The following is a 20,248-nucleotide window of genomic DNA, read 5'->3' as shown; positions in this document are numbered from 1 at the left end:
TCCTAACAAGACCAGGTTTTCCCCAGAAGCTTTGCCAATTATCAATGAAGCCCACCTCATTTTTTGGACACCACTCAGACAGCCAGCAATTCAAGGAGAACATGCGGCTAAACATGTCACTCCCGGTCTGATTGGGGAGGGGCCCAGAGAAAACTACAGAGTCCGACATTGTTTTTGCAAAGTTACACACCGATTCAATGTTAATTTTAGTGACCTCCGATTGGCGTAACCGAGTGTCATTACTGCCGACGTGAATTACAATCTTACCAAATTTACGCTTAGCCTTAGCCAGCAATTTCAAATGTCCTTCGATGTCGCCTGCTCTGGCCCCCGGAAGACAATTGACAATGGTTGCTGGTGTCGCTAACTTCACATTTCTCAAAACAGAGTCGCCAATAACCAGAGTTTGATCCTCGGCGAGTGTATCGTCGAGTGGGGAAAAACGGTTAGAGATGTGAACGGGTTGACGGTGTACACGGGGCTTCTGTTTAGGGCTACGCTTCCTCCTCACAGTCACCCAGTCAGCCTGCCTTCCCGACTGCACGGGGTCTGCCAGGGGGGAACTAACGGCGGCTAAGCTACCTTGGTCCGCACCGACTACAGGGGCCTGGCTAGCTGTAGAATTTTCCACGGTGTGGAGCCGAGCCTCCAATTCGCCCAGCCTGGCCTCCAAAGCTACGAATAAGCTGCACTTATTACAAGTACCGTTACTGCTAAAAGAGGCCGAGGAATAACTAAACATTTCACACCCAGAGCAGAAAAGTACGGGAGAGACAGGAGAAGCCGCCATGCTAAAACGGCTAAGAGCTAGTAGCTACGCTAAGCTAAGGGAATCCGACACTAGACAGGCTGTGGAGCAGCACAGGTAACGCACGACAACAGTGCTAAAATAAAATAAAAATCCACTAGACAGGCTGTGGAGCAGCACAGGTAACGCACAACAACAGTGCTAAAATAAAATAAAAATCCACTAGACAGGCTGTGGAGCAGCACAGGTAACGCACAACAACAGTGCTAAAAAATAAAATAAAAATAAAAATCCACTGGACAGGCTGTGGAGCAGCACAGGTAACGCACGACAACAGTGCTAAATCAAAATCCACTGGACAGGCTGTGGAGCAGCACAGGTAACGCACGACAACAGTGCTAAAACAAAATAAAAATCCACTAGACAGGCTGTGGAGCAGCACAGGTAACGCACGACAACAGCGCTAAATAAAAATCCACTGGACAGGCTGTGGAGCAGCACAGGTAACGCACGACAACAGCGCCAAAAAAAAAAAAAAATCAAAATCAAAATCCACTGGACAGGCTGTGGAGCAGCACAGGTAACGCACGACAACAGTGGTAAAAAATAAAATAAAAATCCACTGGACAGGCTGTGGAGCAGCACAGGTAACGCACGACAACAGTGCTAAAAAATAAAATAAAAATCCACTGGACAGGCTGTGGAGCAGCACAGGTAACGCACGACAACAAATGTCTTATAAATTACTCCAGAGGTGTTATCAGATTACAAAAACAGTGTTTTCCATTTTAGAAGTGTTTATTTCTCGCTAGATTTTACATAATAATTGACAAAGAGGATATATTAACGCACAAACAAAACAGAGTTTGCCGCTAGCTACCAGCCTGTGACGTCACTACACTAACACCTGTGAAATGTTGTGTAAATGACTCCAGAGATGTTATTAGATTAGGTGTTATCAGATTACAAAAACAGTGTTTCCAGTTTTAGAAGTGTTTATTTCTTGCTAGCCTTTACATCATATATGAGAAACATGTTATTTTTAGCCAAACACAAAGTGAAGTTAGCAGCTAGTAAAACCAGGAAGTGACGTCACCACACTAACGTCCTCGAGATCATACCATAAAAAATAAGAGCAGAATGCAACTTTTTAACCTCTTAAAATACCTTTTAGTCAAGGTTAGCCTTCTGTGAACTTGTCCAAGGTCTGTGTCTCAGTTCAATTCAATTCAATTTATTTTCATTTATATAGTGTCAGATCACACGAAAGTTGCCTCAAGCTGCTTCACACAAGTAAGGTCTAATCTTACTAACCCCCAGAGCAAGAACACAGGCGACAGTGGTAAAAAAAAAAAAAACTCCCTCTGAGGAAGAAATCTCAAGCAGACCAGACTGAAAGGGGTGACCCTCTGCTTGGGCCATGATACAGACACAAATTACAAAACAACTCACAAAATGAATAGGAGGGTTTCAGAAACAGACAACACACCCATCTCTGGATGGAGCTGCACCTCAAACAGAGAAAAAAAAAAACTGAATCAGGCATCAGAAAGACAACAAATACAGTATAATTTGTCAGCATTAAACAACAAGAAAAACAGAGAAATACTAAGGTGATCGCCGGCCACTAGCCCTAAACTTCACTAAAAGACCCAGAATTTAGATAAAGTTGAGGCCGTGGCACGCTCCAATTACTAATAACATGAATTTAAAGAATAGAGAGTTAACATACTGTACCAGTATGCTGCCATATGAAAGGGAAAATAAGTGCGTCTTAAGTCTGGACTTGAAAGTCTCTACAGAACCTGACTGTTTTATTGATGCAGAATGTTCCAAGATTTTTCCCTGGGAATCTGAAGTCTCTGGCTGTTAACAGGACTGGACTTACACTGAGCACAGACAGACGGAAGGACGGACACAAAGCCTTCGCAATACCCGACGGACATATTTGATGACCGTTGGGTAAAAAGGCACTAAAATGTTGAAAATGGCTCAACCTCTTCAGAGAAAAGAGAAAAATAAAAATGTTCTATATGCAACCAAAATATAAATGTAGCACTTTTGTCTTTGTTCCCAGTTTTCATGAGCTGAAGTAAAAAAAAAAAGAAAAAAGACTTTTTATATGCATGCAAAGGTTTTTTTTTAAGTTTCTTCTCAAATTGGTTAAAATGAGTGTGAGTGAGCGCGTCACCGTTGCTGAGACATTTTGTCCCTCTGCGACGTGAAGCTGATTAAACAGCATGATTAATGCACAGACGTGCCTCGGACTTGTCACAAGAAAAGGACCTCAAATGTTGTGAACAGCGTTGGAACAAACATGGTGCGGTCAGCATGTCAACGCTCCCTCAAAACACGGGTGCCATTTTATTCTGACCACAACCGGGCATCAAACCGCTGATCCTGCACTTCAAGGACGCCCACTTTACAGCCCGTCCCATATCAGCAGCCTGGTACAAATACAACAGATTTAATCTGTCTGTCACATGGTGCTGTCGTCTGGCTGAAAAACATCTGCAGCAGAGAGACAGAAAAGACGTCACGTTTCCCGCCGAGAGGCTGTTAAAGATGAATCCCAACCAGCCTTTCAGTAAGTATGTGATTTAGGAGCTGCCACTATAACACAAGTTCAGAAAATACATTCAAGCTTGGAGCAACGTATCCACTGAAGCCCCGCCCACAGTTTAATTACACCTCAATAATATCAATGAGAGCGTCAAACAAAAAGCGTTTATCCATGTGGTGGATCACTCATTTAGTATTCGGTCTGGGCCAGTCGTCAGGATGGTGGCGTTAACGAGTGACCCAGCTCCTTCAGGAAGTCAGACTCAGCGTCATCCAAGACCCAATGAAATCAGACTCTCCAGCTAAAAAGTGGACAGAAAACATGTTGGAGGGAGAGACACAGTCATTCCTTCAGTCTGAGAGCATTCACAGACACTCGGAGAGGTTACAACGCGGCTGCACTGTCCAAACACAGCTGTGGAAGCCGTGTCCATACATGTGTGTTTGTGCACACACACGGGCATTCTGTTACCCCCCCGCAATAAATCCTCCCCAGGGAGTCTGTGTCTCTCAGTACACATTATTCCTCAAATCCCCAACCCGTCATTCTGCATTCCGCGTCCTGTTCTCCGCTGCTTCTTCCATCCATCCATCGGGTTATTTGAAGCTGCCTTTCTCAGGGCAGATGTAAAAGGTTCCAGCCCACTGTGCATTTACGGCACAGCACCAGTTATTAATGAGCGCAGCCTCATTAATAACTGGTGCTCAGCCTGGACACAGGCGTTTGAGCAGGAAGTCTTTAGGGTCCTGGTGCTTCCTGTTGTTAAAGGCAGTTTTTGTACTCGGTCTCTGGGTTCCTGGGTACTGCTGACAGTACTCATTGTGCATTGTGAGGCCACATGTTTCTCTGGGCCTGATCCAGCATGCAGGTGCCTCAGTGTTGAGGACCCCAGGAGACACCCATTTTTCACCTGGCTGTGGTAGACACACGGTCACTTTAGAGAAGTAGTGATGGACCAGTTGTCTGCCTCGGGGGTTGGTATCTGAGACCTGGAGCAGTTCCGAGGTGTGGTGGGTTTAGAGATGGTGGCCTGACAGCTCTCTGTTTATAGATCTCATGTTCCCTCTCTTATTTTGGGTTAACTTCCTTTGGGCTCAGGCTTACGTGTCCTGGGTTCTCCATTGATTCCACTGCAACAACACCAGTTCAGGTCAGTTTCCACTGACCTGTTTCTGACATCACACCACATGTGCTCCTGAATAACTGCACAAATGCAAATATGCAGATTGCACATTTTGTCCACTGTAGTACATCATTTCAAGAAGTTTTGACTTCTTACATTGTACTTACTTCTACTTTGGTTCCTTTTATTTTTGGTTCATGTCAGCAGGTTTTGTACTCTGGAATCCTTGTAGTTAAAGACGGTAACCCTCAGAGGACTGTGTTTCATTTTGATTCAACACCAGCTCATTAGTAATGTGCCTCACCTGTGTTTCATTTGGACAAATACGCTTCTGTCTGTCGTACTTGTAACTGCTGGATTGCGCTCACTGTTCCTGCGTCTCAGCTCGGTGTCAGCTTCGCTCTGTTACCGTGTTATGTTTGTTCACAGGCGTTATTTATTTGGTTTTGTTCCTAACCATTCGTCACATTCCTGTTTCTTAGGTTACTGTCATTCTGATTTACTGAAATTTGCTGTGTAAGTTGTGTCTTTGAGTCCTCTCCTGTGGATTTTAAAACTGTGTTTTAGTAGCATTTGGACAATACTTGGAGTGTAAAGTTACCTGAAGATGGTGCCTAAGCTCTATAACACACCAATAACTTATCTACTACTATAAGCAACAGGTTGGCCGTTGTCGTGTCCCAAGGTTCTTGAAATGGAGAAATATCTCCACCTGGTGGACATTTACCATGAACGCAGGGACAACAGAAGTTCGCCAAGTGCTATATTTATTTATAATACTGAAGAGAATATTGACAATATTTCTGTTTGGAGGTGTTACAAAAATTAAAAGTATGGTTGTTCCATTACTTTCTGCTTATGTGAGTGGTTACGTGATTAAAAAACAGCAGCAACAACAACAACAAAAAACCGCCCCTAATCTACACTACCAGTCAAATGTTTGACACGCTGCCGTTCCACTGAATGTCTGGTAGCCGGAGAGTGAGTGCAAAGCTTTCTAAATGTGCAGCGCTCTTTCTCTAATGGATCTGAACCACAGCATTGTCTGTGGAGATTCAGTCATCCAGGTCTTCAGGAATCTAAACAAGTCCAATTGACCTGACTCGACCTGCCTGAAGACCACACTACAGTGGTATATTATTATACTATTGTGTAGTATTATTACTGCCACTGGGATCTCTAGTAGGCATCATGTGTGAAGGCAGCGTGTTGAAAGGAAATAACAGTAATTATGTTTCAAAGGGTTTCCAGACTGTTACTGAGCCATAGTTGATCCTTTTTACAGGAATGTGTTTGACTAATGATGTTGAATCAACTTAAATTCTGGCTGAAGTCAACACCTGGTTTTTCAACAAGACCAGATTCTAAAGTGGTGCCCAGCAGATGGACCGGACTCTAACACTGGGTTTCCATCACTCACCATTCCAGCCCATAGAGAAAAATACAGTAAGAATTAAAAAATAAAAAGCTCCCGAGTTCTGCTTATTGATGAGTCAATGTGAGTATTTTAGTTCATGTTTAGTTTTCTAAGAAACTAAACATGTATATTACTTAAAGGGCTGTAAAGCTGTAATCATTCGTTCAATCTTTGAGCCTATAATTATTCATTTTCTGCCAATCTGGCTCCTTTTGGAGGAAAAAAAGCATCGCTGTTCCCTGTAGTTGAGAAGCCACCCGGCTATTAAGAGTCATGGCCTTCTGCTGCCAGCTGGAGGAGGCCCCAGATCCAGGCTTCAGGCTCTGGAAGCTGGTCTCTCTGGTTTAGGATAAAGTGTAACCAGGCCCACATGTCTGTGGCTCTGATGGTTCCGCAGCACAGAAGGACACAGAGATGCAGACTTCCTCCATGTAACAAAGTCAGAGGCAAACAAAAGTCTCATCAATGAAAAGATCTGAACAAACGCTTCAGATACAAATGCTGAGGAGAAACAGAAGATCAACACCAACAAACCAGAGGAGGACCACGTGTACTACGAAACCCTTCCAGGCTTCACTGTGCTTCAAAGAGACTCGAGCCAACCTTTCACCATCAGCCACTGACAAACCAGAGAACGTCACAATGACACCATCAGTCCGAATTACTGGGAAAGACATGAGCACATATAGTTCACTGACCACAGACGCAGGACACGGTTTCTCCTGAAAACCAGGTCCACAGGCACCATCTCTGGAAGCGACGCCATCAACACACACGTGAGCTTCCAGCTAACACAATGGCTGCTTCTTCAAACAGGTGCGCGTTGAAACAGCGTGATGTTCATCCGTGTGTCGCCTGCTGACACTCAGATTTCTGACCACTAGAACCTGTCAGTTTTGACCGTGTTATGAGTCCAGTCATCGTGTGTTCCTTTATCCACTGTCTGCCCCGTGTTTGGTTTAGTAGTCGTTTTATTTTTCTCATTTGCTAACTTGTATCACAGTTTGTTTCTGTTCATTTCTTTTCTGTGTATAATATTTTTGTCACTGGTTTTATTTTCTGTTTATCATACTTTAGTCATGCGTGTTAATAAATACCTTAGAAATACATACGTCATATAACATTGATTTCCGACTCTCTAAACCCATGTTAACACGCTGTTGTGTTTCTGCTGGGGTTACGTGAGGTTAAGAGCGATGACCATCAGCAAGTTTGCAAAAAAATATGTTCCTGATATCTGCACAGTCATTCACTGTGTTCTTGTTAAGATATTTGTCTGCACCAAAAGTATATCTTGTAAAAACTGGTGTCTTTCATTATCTTATCATGTGAAAAGATGTAACAGTGGCCATCCTGCTTTCACGTCTTTAAAGTTTGACCCAGTTAGCCACATGGCCTAAACATGACACAGCATTTTTTGATCACGAGTTTAGTTCCGTTCTAGTTTGTGTCCAGTCTTTGTTTTTGTCATCGTTTAATCATTAGTTGAATCATATGTTTGTTTCTGTCATATATTGAATGACCTGTTTAATTTCTTTTGCCACATGTGAGCTCCGTTCTAGTTTTGCTTTAGTATTTATTTTTTTCTTGTTCCCTTCTTATATTCGTTTCTCAGTGCTACTCTGTTCATGTTAGTATTTTATTCGGCCAGTGGTTTATGATTTATCTTTCTTCTCGTTCTTCCCCGTCTCCTCTTTGTCTTTGCCTCATTCATTCACTCACACTCTTGCACCTGCCTGTTTCATCTTTGTCTCTGTCTGCCATGACCAGTCCCTCTCACTCTTGCCTCTTCCCGCCTTTTGGATTCACCTGACCACGCCTCCCTTCCAGAACCTTCTCCCACACGTGTGTCTTGTTTCCTAATCACTACCTTCTCTATTTAAGCCCGTTGTGTTTGCCTCCTCACTGCTACTTCGTTGGACTTCCTTGTCTTTGTCCCAGCTCTGTTTTTGTCCTTGCCTGATTGCCTGCCCGAGTTAGACCCTGCCTTGTTTTTTGGACTGTGCCTTTGTCTTAGCCTCTGAACTCTGTTACGCCGTGTTTTTTGAACTTTGCTCCTTGCATGACCTTGCCCCCGCCTGTCGATCACCTGCACCTCTGCCTTGCCGACTGCCTCTCCTTAATCTGCGATGTTTGGATTCTTAGGGGACGTGATGGTCTAGTGGTTAAGCGTTGGGCTCGGTTCAAATCCCAGCCTAAACGGAAAATCACTAAGGGCCCTTGGGCAAGGTCCGTAATCCCCTAGTTGCTCCTGGTATGTAGTGAGTGCCTTGTATGGCAGCAGCCTGACATCAGGGTGAATGTGAGGTATAATTGTAAAGCACTTTGAGTGTCTGATGCAGATGGAAAAGCGCTATATAAATGCAGTCCATTTACCATAAAGCCTTTTTACTCCTACTCCTGTGTCCGTGAGTCCAGCAGTCACCTAGTGCCAGAAAGCCTGATAGAACCAGATGAAGCAGTTACACACTCTTGTCGACTTTCTTAAAGACGTGCTGCAATTTATCGGCTGTAGATTCAAACAACACATCAGTGTAGTTGAGCTACACATTCTCACTCCCAACAGTCAGATGTTTTGGTCTGCGCCGCTTTCCTTCACAATGCGACGAGTTGGGGACCCCCACTGTGTAATTTGGTGACTGGTGGATAGATGTGTTTTTGACAGCTGTGTCATTTCTGTCTGACAGCACACACACACACCGTCTGCTTCATGTCCACGTCTTCAGGGGACATTCAGCTGTGTTTTGTTATGGCTAGGACTATGGCTGGGGTTTTGGGGTACCCGTCTCATCACATATTGATGTTCGTTTGTGTCAGGTCTTGGTTGTGAGACTGGGATGACCTAAGAGCACCACAGACAGAACATCTGCCACTGCATCTCCAAGGCCTTTGGTCCTAAACTAACCAAAGTTGGCACATGGGTAGTCCCAGTGGGCAGAACAATCACCATAGCAACAGTGATCTAATTTGCATATTAATAAGGTCACTGGGTCTTTTCTTCAGCATCGTATTTCAGGTCATAGAGACTCTACTGCATGTGCTGAGCACACAAAGTTTAGGTATAACCTACAAACAGGACTCAAAGGCACCTGTCAGGGACCAGAAGATGCCTCGGCAGGGGATCTGCTGGTCCATGGCTTCTTGTTTAATTTCTGGATCAGGCATTTCTATGAAGCCAGACCAAAAAGTCAACAAGAAATGTTTCTCAAAACCTTAAATTCTACACTCGAACTGGTTGATCATCAACCACTGAACCACTGCGGCATCCTAACTGGTGTGATGCTTTTATGGGAGCAAGTTTCATATCACAAGAGACAGAGGTCAAATGGAAGACATGGACCAAAATCTCAACTGGAAATGATATTTTATATATGATGAATAGAATCTCAATCTGATTTTTGGAGGACTGAGCCTCCACCTCCACCTGGCTCTGGCAGATAGATGGTGACTTTTGACGGGTGGGGGTGGACTGGTTGTCTGCCTGGGTGGTTGCCATCCAGGACCAAAGCTGGTTCTGTAATGTGCTTGATGTGGTGATGTGTGACACTCCACTAAGCCACAGTGACAACGTGTGCAGACCTCTGAAGTCAAACGAAGCCGCTGTTTTTGGGTTCTGCATGTAAAAACGGGGCAGATCTTCCTCTGAATCTGCTGCTTGAAAACATGCTGAAGCTTTGTGTGTACTAATAACCAAGTCTCATCACAGTGGATTTTAGAGAAAGCGGTTCAGCTGGTGACAGTTCAGATGGCATCTGAAGAGCTCGTTAGCTGAGCCCACAACCATACTGGGCTCAGAAAATCCTGCCAGCGAAACCAAAAACTCTGATTACCAGAGTTTCCTGAACACGTTTCAACAGGCGGATGTTGAGATGTAATAAGGTTTCAGATGGGAGGAACAGGGGGCACAGTTCTTGTGTGGTGCATCCTGACGTGTGGCTCAGCGCGCTCACCTGTCTGACACAGCCTTCATGAACTCATCCAGCAGCTCGTCGTAGGCCCGTCCTCGCACCCTCTTATGCCTCAGCCCGATGTACAGAGGATCACTCAGCAGGGCCTGTGGACACCGGGATGGGTCAGAAAATGGACTCAAACATGATACAAGTTAGTTTCAGCACGGACTGGTGTCCAGGGATGAGCAGAATGTACACTGGACTACTTAAAGGGGCAGTCATCCAGAAACCCTTCGCTGGATGTTTTGGCTGAATAGATCAAATCTAAAACAAAGGCTCTGAAATAATGCAGAACATGTGATGATTATTCTCTCAACTCATAACTGGATTCTCTGAGAATCAGTCAGTCATCTGTCAGGAGCTGCCCCCCCCCCCCCCCCCCCCCCCCCCCCCCCCACACACGCACACACACAATATATAGACCAGGGACATTCAGCTCGTTCCAGAAAGGACGGAGAGGGAGGGTGCAGGGTTTTTTTTTCCACCAGGTGATTTGAGTGATTAACAGATTCCATCTGCTCAAAGTGATGTTAATCAGTGAAACCACCTGGTGGAAAATAACCTGCACCCTCCCTCTCTGTTCTTTTCTGGAATGAGCTGAATACCGCTGATATAGACGCTGCCACATGAAGGCGCCAGAGCCCCGGCGGATTTGAGGGGGTTAATGATGTGTGTAAAGAATAAAACTGTAAACACAGACAACATGAAGTGCAACACACATAAACGAATGCAAGTCAAAATGACAAGGAGAAACTCCACTCAAAGCCTGGGTGCTCATGAGAAAACGCTTTTGGCGTTGGCCGGAGCTACGAACCGTGTTTTGATCATGGAACTGAAAAATGGTTTTTCTGTTCGATCCTAACATTTTGTGAATAGAAAAATTAAAGACAGGAGGACGATATGATACATTATATCAATATATAGGATGCGCACACACACACACACACACACACACACACACACACACACACACACACACACACACACACACACACACACACACACACACACACACACCTGTTTGTCTGCAGAAGTGCTTAATGTGAACCACATGTGCAAACCTGCTGCCCGAACAAACGCTTCCTGTCACTTTGCACACAGTCTACACATATTTCTACTTTGAGCAAAGCAGACCTGCAAAAATCTGCCTGTTGTTCTTGAAGTGGAGAATCAGACGACCCGATGTGTTTCTGGGTGCATCCTTTGGTCTTCAGCTGACACTCATACTTGTAGACATACATTGTTCTTTTCTCTGTTCATTAAACACAGATTCTAAACTAGTTTGTGCCTGTTTTTAATAATGTCTCATCAATAAAACTCAACCTTGTTTTATACGTGTTGTTTGTTTTAAGGTCTGGAAGGAAGATGTTTGGGAACTACTTATTTACAGGTTATTTTGGTGACAAAGTGAACAGTTTATGGATCATGGCTCAGAAAACAGAGTTTTAAATGCTGGGTTTTGAGATAGCCAGACTCTGGTCCCTTACTCAGCTTCTCCAGTGTTGCAACAAGGGTATCCACTGATTCTACAAAGATCCCAGAAGTTGAGGTCAGTGAAGCTTTCCTCATCACCAAAGGTATCTAAGCTGCTGGTTTCCAGCACCAGTCTTACTGCAAGAACATGCGGGGTATCAGCCCAGTGGAACATAAAGAAGCTGACAGAACAGGCAAGTTTCACAGTGAGCTACAGTGACTGTAAGTCATGTGGTTATTTCATGTGTGGGTTTTTATATTTTCATTGTATTCATGTTTGGGTTTATCGTTTTGTTCAGGTTTTGTCTGCTTTGTGTTTTGCTGACTGCACGCTCTTGTCTTGTGATTGGGGTCGGGCCTGGGTGTGTCTTGTCCCTTTTGTTTGCCGCGCCCTCTTCCTGGCTGTTCTCCCACACCTGTGGCTCATTTTCCCTCATCACACCTGTTATTTAACCCTTTGTTTTCCTCCTGTCTCTGCCAGTTCCTCGTTCCCCGAGTCTTCATTCCAGCCTTTTTTCCCCAAGTCCTTGATCTTGTTTTCTGCCTTGCAGTATACTGAACCTTTTACCTGTTTCTGATCTCCTCTTGATTTGTCTCATGATTTGGATTTCCTTGAGGACTTTGGCTTGCCCGCCTGTGTACCGACCTTTGCCTGGTTTTTCAGTAAACCCTTTTTTACACTCTATGCCTCTCTGTGAGTCTCTCATTTGCGTCCAGCCATTTTGGGTCAAAGTTCTTGACAGTGTGCTTGCACAGAACAGGGAAGTGAGGGCTAGAGGTTAGAGAAGTGGGCTTGTGACCAGAGGGTCATAGGTTCAATTCTCCAATCAGGACAGGAAAACCAATAGGCCACCTATAAGCAAAGTCCTAAAGCCCCCAATCTGGTCTCAATGTGCAGTTGAGCACCTTGTTTGATAGCACCATGACATTGGTGTGTGAACGGGTGAATGTGATGTATTTCTGTAAAGCACTCTGAGTGTCTGTATCAGATGGAAAGGTGATACAGACATGTCGTCCATTTATCATATTATCTTTGACACAGTCAGCAGCACAAGTAATACGCAAACAGTAACTCCACAGTTTACAAAAACCCAACGTTTGGTCGATAAAGTCTCAAGCTCAGCCTGCCCTGTACTCGGCACACATTTTGATCCCAGAGGGTGGAGAACTGATCCCGAACAGTGTCATGCCTCACTGGGACATGAGACCTTTACTTCTAAGGGATTTCAAAGATGGATAATTACAGAGGGCCACTGAGATGAGCGCGGCTTGGAGAAGGTAGCAACCAGCTTTCCGTGGCGAAGTCAAAAGTTGCCAGGTCCAAAAACTGCAATATTTATTTAAAGTTGACAACATTTCCTGGCGCATGGAGCAGTATGACGGATGAGGCCGAGCTAAACTGTAACCAAGACGAGATCAACACTTTCATTTGGTCCCACGCACACATATCAGCAAGACATTTCAATGCCAGAGGACAAAAAGATGAGATGAAACGCAGTGATCAGTTTGGTGGCATGTTGGCTCTGGTGCATTAACATTTGCCAAACTACTTCAGGTTAATATGCTCAAGAAAATCTGTTAAAATAATACAGGAAGGCGTCATGTGAAGGTAGTATTGATGATAATGTACTTTCACCTCTACAAGGTACAAAGGTCCTGAAATTAGGAGGCCAAAGTCCCTGCAGCTTTGAGTTTTCATGCACGTTCACTGTTTCTCAGCTGGAGGAGCTCATACGGACGCCCTGGAGTTGTCATTTATTCAAGTTATTTTCCAGTTTTTCAACTCAAGTCTGCAAGATTTCTTTATGCGACTGCAACCTTTCTGCTACAGATGTCTGCAAATGTTTGGGAACCCTCAAGCCTCAACACAACTTTTTATGAGATTAAATATGAAAAATAGGATTCACTGTATTAAATATTCAGAAATGGTGCCATTTAAACTTACAGTGAAAACAAATCTATATAACGTGAATTAAAAAAAAAAAAAAGTGGAATTCATGTGTCTGGATGCTGTTTAGTATCACACAAGTAAACCATCACTTTTATAGCAGACTTTTCTTTGCCATATCAGAGAATGGACACATGAACATTTCACTGAACTTGTCTTGGAGTTCAAGAAATACAAACACCACAATACTGAACAGCAAATGTGTCTGGACTAGGTAGTGACTGGTGAGGGAAGCCACCAAGACACCTGAGAAAACTCTGAATGACTGACTGGTTTCTGTGGCTGTGGTTGAAGAAACTGTGATTGTTGTGAAAGTGTCGTGACACGGACCCACAACAGGGGGCGTTAATGAACGGCCAATGGATAAGCCAAAAGTAACAATTTAATGTTGTGAATCGCACAACAACGTACAGACAATAACAATATGGTGGACTGTCAATCATACACCAGGTGACGTGTGGGCAGGCTCAACGATAGAAGACGCCTGGCGAGAGAAGAGCTGGATCCCCACACAGCTTCCATCACCAACGGAGCTGAAGAACACCGGAGCCGCCAAGCCCTGCGCCCCAGGTGGCTGCTGTCTTCAGCAGTCAGACCCGGTACTGCTGGCAGAGAACAGAGACAGTCCAGATGAGTGTGAGTTCGCACACTCAGTAATCCCACAGTCTGTATACAATTGGGAGGGAGAACCTCCACCTCCAATCACACACTCGTGCAGCTCCTGTCTAACCACTTATCTGGTTGGGGTGTGAAGCGAAGCCGTCGCTGATCACACCAAACGCCAATCCCACAGATAAGGACACACCACAGGAAAATGGCTGCAAAGAAGTTCAGACTATTAGTCAGTGTTAAGTCAGCAGAGAAGTTACCTGAATGGTAGCTGATTTCTCAGCAGGGAGGTGGAGTTGCAGTCCGGCCTTTATGGTGGTGGTGATGAGTAGTGGATGAGTGACAGCTGGTACGGATGATGAGTGACAGCTGGTACGGATGATGAGTGACAGCTGGTACGGATGATGAGTGACAGCTGGTACGGATGATGAGTGACAGCTGGTACGGATGATGAGTGACAGCTGGTACGGATGATGAGTGACAGCTGGTACGGATGATGAGTGACAGCTGGTACGGATGATGATAAATGATGATAAATCTTGCTAAAACTTACCGACACGACCTCGTCTTCCCTTCTCCACTGGGAACAAAAAAAAAAATGCACTTTTCACAACTGCTTCTGTGATTGCTGCCGAAAAGAACACAGCACATCATTTTTCTGTTGGAAGTGATTCTGTGTTTGTGTTGCGCAATGGCAGGTTGTCCCCGGAAGCAGTCAAATCCTGCACTATCACGCAGGGGTTCAAGTCTCACAAGAATAACCTATTGGGGCAAAAATGAATTGGTGCATTTGTTTATTTAGAAGGCAAACACTGTAGCTGCAAGCAGACACTAACGGGCTGGTAATGATATTGGATGAGGTGATAACAGCTCAGGGTAAATACGTCATTAGAAGTGTCTGGTTGCCTAGGCTGTTTCCATGTGGCCTTAAAAGTACACAGGTTTACCTCACTAAATGTAAACGCAGCTGTCCACTGAGGAGCGGCTAGGTCTTACACAACCAGCCCCTCCTCAGCAATCAACTTGGAATGCCTCAGTGGACAGCTGCAAGAGAGGAGGGCAGTGAGGCTAAGGTAAGTTAACAGTATAATCAGTTATTTAAGAAGAATATTTACTTTTGGTGAGGTAAATGCCTGCATGTTTCGCTCTGCACTGAAACAGTTGTTGGAACTGTACACTTCTAATGATGTTTCTGACTGTTCAGTGGCAACAAAAAGCCATTTTCTCCCTCTTTTCTTGCCCAATAATGTTAACCAACTCGTTAGCTTCTGCTTGTTGCCATGGTGTTTATGTTCTAAATAAATAACGCACCAGCTGAATTCATTTTGTCCCAATTGAAAAGACAACCCCAAAACATTAAAAATAGTTTGAAAAGAAAGAAGTAAACAAATAAAAAGTTTTTTTTTAAGCGACGTTACAGAAGCATGACACGCCGTGACATGAATATGATGATGATTATTTGAATGAGATCTTGTGAGTCAGTTTTTCCTTTCAGTGTTCAGTCCTGTCAAGGTGAATTTCTGGTGGGTTGGATTTGCTCGTATTCATAAGTGAGACTGACACGGGTCATTTTAATGGACTAAAGGTTTGACATGTGTTGTCTTCCTGTCAGATTATCTGATGTTGACTAATCAAGCTGTCCTTTGTGGTGCAAAGCCTCTTTCCTCTGAATAGGGATTAGAGCTCGTGCATGGATTTATAGTTTGGACTTTCTGGAGACACAGAAGTCCCTTTTTTATGGTCTTGTGGCAACTTTTTTCCAAATTTAGAACTGTTAAACTGTAGGAAAAGTAATACGAGGTCTGTCCAAAAAGTAACGGACCTTTTTATTTTTTTCAAAAACTATATGGATTTGAATCATGTGTGACTGCATCAGCCAAGTTTGAACCTTCGTGCGCATGCGTGAGTTTTTTCACACCTGTCGGTTGCGTCATTCACCTGTGGGCGGGCTTTGAGTGAGCAGTGGTCCACCCCCCTCGTCGGATTTTTATTGTCAGGGAAATGGCTGAGAGACTACCACTTTGCTCCATGAAATGGTTTGGAAACCATTCAGAAGATTCAGACGGCTTTCGGTGGCTTTTCAGTCGAGTGAGTATCCGAGAAATTGTGTAACAGCTGGACATGCCACAACATGTCCTGCGAGACTTCCAACACGGAGGTGGTTTTTTTGTTGCGCGCAATGAGCGGCTCCGTGCCGACGCACAAATTCCTCCGCACGTCTTTCATTACAAAATCTTCTGTAACAGTGGAATGTGCCGCAAAAGTGCTATGTCCAGCTCTCTTGCCATTTCGGTGGTAGTCACACAATGTCCCAGATCAACACAGCGTTCAGTTTAGAAATGATCTGGTCGTTCCAGCCTGTCGATGGCCGCTCGGTGCACCCCACGCCCTCCGCCACTGTGGGCCGTCCTTAAAAAGGTTTTAACACTCCTTAATCCGTGTGACGCCAACAGAATCTTCACTGAAATCCATCTGAATCTTTCAAATGGTTTCCAACTGGCTGTCTCTAACAGTTTCTGAAAAAAATTTCATGGAGCAAAGCGGCAGCCTCTCAGCCACTTCACTGACAATAAAAATCCGACGCGGGGGGTGGACCAGTGCTCACTCAAAGCCTGCCAACAGGCGAATGACGCAACCGACAGGAGTGAAAAAACTCACACATGCGCATGAAGGTTCAAGCTTGGCTGATGCAATCACACGTGATTCAAATCCATATAGTTTTTGAAAAAAATAAAAAGGTCCATTACTTTTTGGACAGACCTCGTATAAAGCTACATGGGATTGCTTTGAGGTACTGAACTCTTGGTGCATTGCTACTTGAAGTTACAGTATAAAGATGCAAAAACTACCTTTTTGAAAAAAAAAAAAAAAAACCCACAATAATAACTGCAGGGGGCAGTGGAACAAGGCCAGAGATCAAGTGGCGCCTGGTCCGAAATCAAGGACACCCATCTGTGGAACTGTGAAAGCCCACCCAGGGAAGATAAAGGGCACATTGTCCACCATGACATCACAGACTGCCATTTCAGCAACAGCAAGTGTGCTGAGGTCCCCCCGAGATACACAGACAAATCAAGTCCAGGGAGACAAAACCTGGACGTCCTGCAGACTCCACACTGAGTGCGTCTCTGTCCTTATCGTGTGTTCCATGAGAGGAGATAACCGCAGAAATGATTTACTGCAGCTTCTCATGCACAGATTACACAGCTTCCACATTCCTCCCCAGAAGACTTCCAATGTTCCAAAAACATGTTTCACATATCTTTGTTAGTTGGCTATGTACCACAGGCCTTTAAGGTGGCAGTAATTAAACCATTACTTAAAAAGCCATCACTTGATCCAGCTATCTTAGCTAATTATAGGCCAATTTCCAACCTTCCTTTTCTCTCAAAGATTCTTGAGAGGGTAGTTGTAAAACAGTTAACTGATCACCTGCAGAGGAATGGTCTATTTGAAGAGTTTCAGTCAGGTTTTAGAATTCATCATAGTACAGAAACAGCATTAGTGAAGGTTACAAATGATCTTCTTATGGCTTCGGACAGTGGACTCATCTCTGTGCTTGTTCTGTTGGACCTCAGTGCTGCTTTTGATACTGTTGACCATAAAATTTTATTACAGAGATTAGAGCATGCCATAGGTATTAAAGGCACTGCGCTGCGGTGGTTTGAATCATATTTGTCTAATAGATTACAATTTGTTCATGTAAATGGGGAATCTTCTTCACAGACTAAGGTTAATTATGGAGTTCCACAAGGTTCTGTGCTAGGACCAATTTTATTCACTTTATACATGCTTCCCTTAGGCAGTATTATTAGACGGTATTGCTTAAATTTTCATTGTTACGCAGATGATACCCAGCTTTATCTATCCATGAAGCCTGAGGATACACACCAATTAGCTAAACTGCAGGATTGTCTTACAGACATAAAGACATGGATGACCTCTAATTTCTTGCTTTTAAACTCAGATAAAACTGAAGTTATTGTACTTGGCCCCACAAATCTTAGAAGCATGGTGTCTAACCAGATCGTTACTCTGGATGGCATTTCCCTGATCTCTAGTAATACTGTGAGAAATCTTGGAGTCATTTTTGATCAGGATATGTCATTCAAAGCGCATATTAAACAAATATGTAGGACTGCTTTTTTGCATTTACGCAATATCTCTAAAATCAGAAAGGTCTTGTCTCAGAGTGATGCTGAAAAACTAATTCATGCATTTATTTCCTCTAGGCTGGACTATTGTAATTCATTATTATCAGGTTGTCCTAAAAGTTCCCTAAAAAGCCTTCAGTTGGTTCAGAATGCTGCAGCTAGAGTACTGACGGGGACTAGAAGGAGAGAGCATATCTCACCCGTGTTGGCCTCTCTTCATTGGCTTCCTGTTAATTCTAGAATAGAATTTAAAATTCTTCTTCTTACTTATAAGGTTTTGAATAATCAGGTCCCATCTTATCTTAGGGACCTCGTAGTACCATATTACCCCATTAGAGTGTATGGCCTTGCCTTACAATATGGAGCGCCTTGAGGCAACTGTTTGTTGTGATTTGGCGCTATATAAGAAAAAAGTTGATTGATTGATTGATATCAAAGTTTGTTACAGGTTTTTTCTTTACATGTGAAGAACTACAAGCAGAACACAAGAGTCACATCTTTAAAGTTATTCAACCATATGTTGTATTTTGAGATGAGCAAAAAGAAACAAGGCTGACATGATCATACATTCAATTTAATACAGCACCAAATTACAACAAAAGTCACACCAAGCTCCAACACCACCACCCCACCCCAGAAGCAAGAAAAACTCCCTCCAGAGAATGAAGAAACCTCAAGCAGACCAGACTCTGAGGGGTGACCATCTGCTCTGGCCAAACCAACAACAACAAAAATACCATCCATCCATCCATTTTCTTCCGCTTTATCTGGAGTCGGGTCGCGGGGGTAGCAGCTCAAGCAAAGCCGCCCAGACCTCCTGATCCACACACACCTCCTCCAGCTCCTCCGGGGGAATCCCAAGGCGTTCCCAAGCCAGCCGAGAGATGTAGTCCCTCCAGCGTGTCCTCGGTCTTCCCCGGGGCCTCCTCCCAATGGGACGTACCTGGAACACCTCTCCAGCGAGGCGTCCAGGGTGTATCCGAAAAATATGCCCGAGCCACCTCAACTGACTCCTTTCGACGTGGAGGAGCAGCGGCTCGACTCCGAGCTCCTCCCGAGTGACCGAGCTCCTCACCCTATCTCTAAGGGAGCGCCCAGCCACCCTGCAGAGGAAACTCATCTCGGCCGCTTGTACTCGCGATCTCGTTCTTTCGGTCATGAGCCAAATCTCATGACCATAGGTGAGGATCAGAACGTAGATCGATCGGTAAATCGAGAGCTTTGCCCCCCTACTCAGCTCTCTCTTCACCACGACGGTCCGATACAGCGACCGCATCACTGCAGATGCTGCACCGATCCGTCTATTGATCTCACGCTCCATCTGTCCCTCACTCGTGAACAAGACCCGGAGATACTTAAACTCCTCCACTTGAGGCAAGGACACTCCACCAACCTGAAGAGGGCAAAGCACCTTTATCCGGTCGAGAACCATGGCCTCGGATTTGGAGGTGCTGATTTTCATCCCGGACGCTTCACACTGGGCTGCAAACCGCCCCAGTGCACGCTGAAGGTCCTGATTTGACGAAGCCAACAGAACCACATCGTCCGCAAACAGCAGAGATGAGATTCTGTGGTTCCCAAACCAGACCCCCTCTACACCCTGGCTGCGCCTAGAAATTCTGTCCATAAAAGTAATGAACAGAACCGGTGACAAAAGGCAGCCCTGGCGGAGGCCAACGTGCACTGGAAACAGCTTTGACTTACTACCGGCAATGACTTACTACCTGCTGCGGTCGTACAGGGACCGCAGCAGGAGCAACAAAAATACACCAGAGAAATTTCCAAGATGGCAAACAGTGATGATGGAACCTATACACGTAAAATCAAGTCAGCCCTGATCCAGGATGAGGCCATGACCAACACCAGACCACACTTATTTTCCCTTTCGTATAGCTAGCATACTGGTATAGTTTTGTTTTACACTTTTTACTCTTTTAAATTAATTTTATTAGTAAACGGAGCGTGCCGCAGCCTCAACTTTATCTAAATTCTGGGTCTTTTAGTGAAGCTTAGGTCTAGTAGCCGGTGATCACCTTAGTATTTCTTCTGTTTTTCTTGTTGTTTAATACTGACAAATTATACTGTATTTGTTGTCTTTCTGATGCCTGATTCAGTTTTTTTTTTTTCTCTGTTTGAGGTGTGGCTCCATCCAGAGATGGGAGTGGTGTCTTCTCCTGCAACCCTCCTGTCCTATGCACTGGCATGGACTCCCAAAATTTCCTGTATATTTGTTTCGTCAATTGTGTTTGTATCATGGCCCAAG

General features: G+C 44.4%; 1 protein-coding gene across 1 annotated transcript in view; it reads right to left on the bottom strand.

Moving 5' to 3' along the window:
* me1 (malic enzyme 1, NADP(+)-dependent, cytosolic) overlaps positions 1-20,248 on the bottom strand; it is a 236,921-nt gene that overhangs the window by 14,755 nt on the left and 201,918 nt on the right. Inside the window, 1 exon segment of the mRNA XM_034175424.1 lies at positions 9,802-9,905. Within this exon segment, the coding sequence (XP_034031315.1) occupies positions 9,802-9,905 (104 nt within the window).

Source organism: Thalassophryne amazonica, chromosome 7, assembly GCF_902500255.1.
Source record: "Thalassophryne amazonica chromosome 7, fThaAma1.1, whole genome shotgun sequence".
NCBI lineage: Eukaryota > Metazoa > Chordata > Actinopteri > Batrachoidiformes > Batrachoididae > Thalassophryne > Thalassophryne amazonica.
Note: the sequence above shows the minus strand (reverse complement) of the source record. Positions and strands in the feature narration are given on the sequence as shown.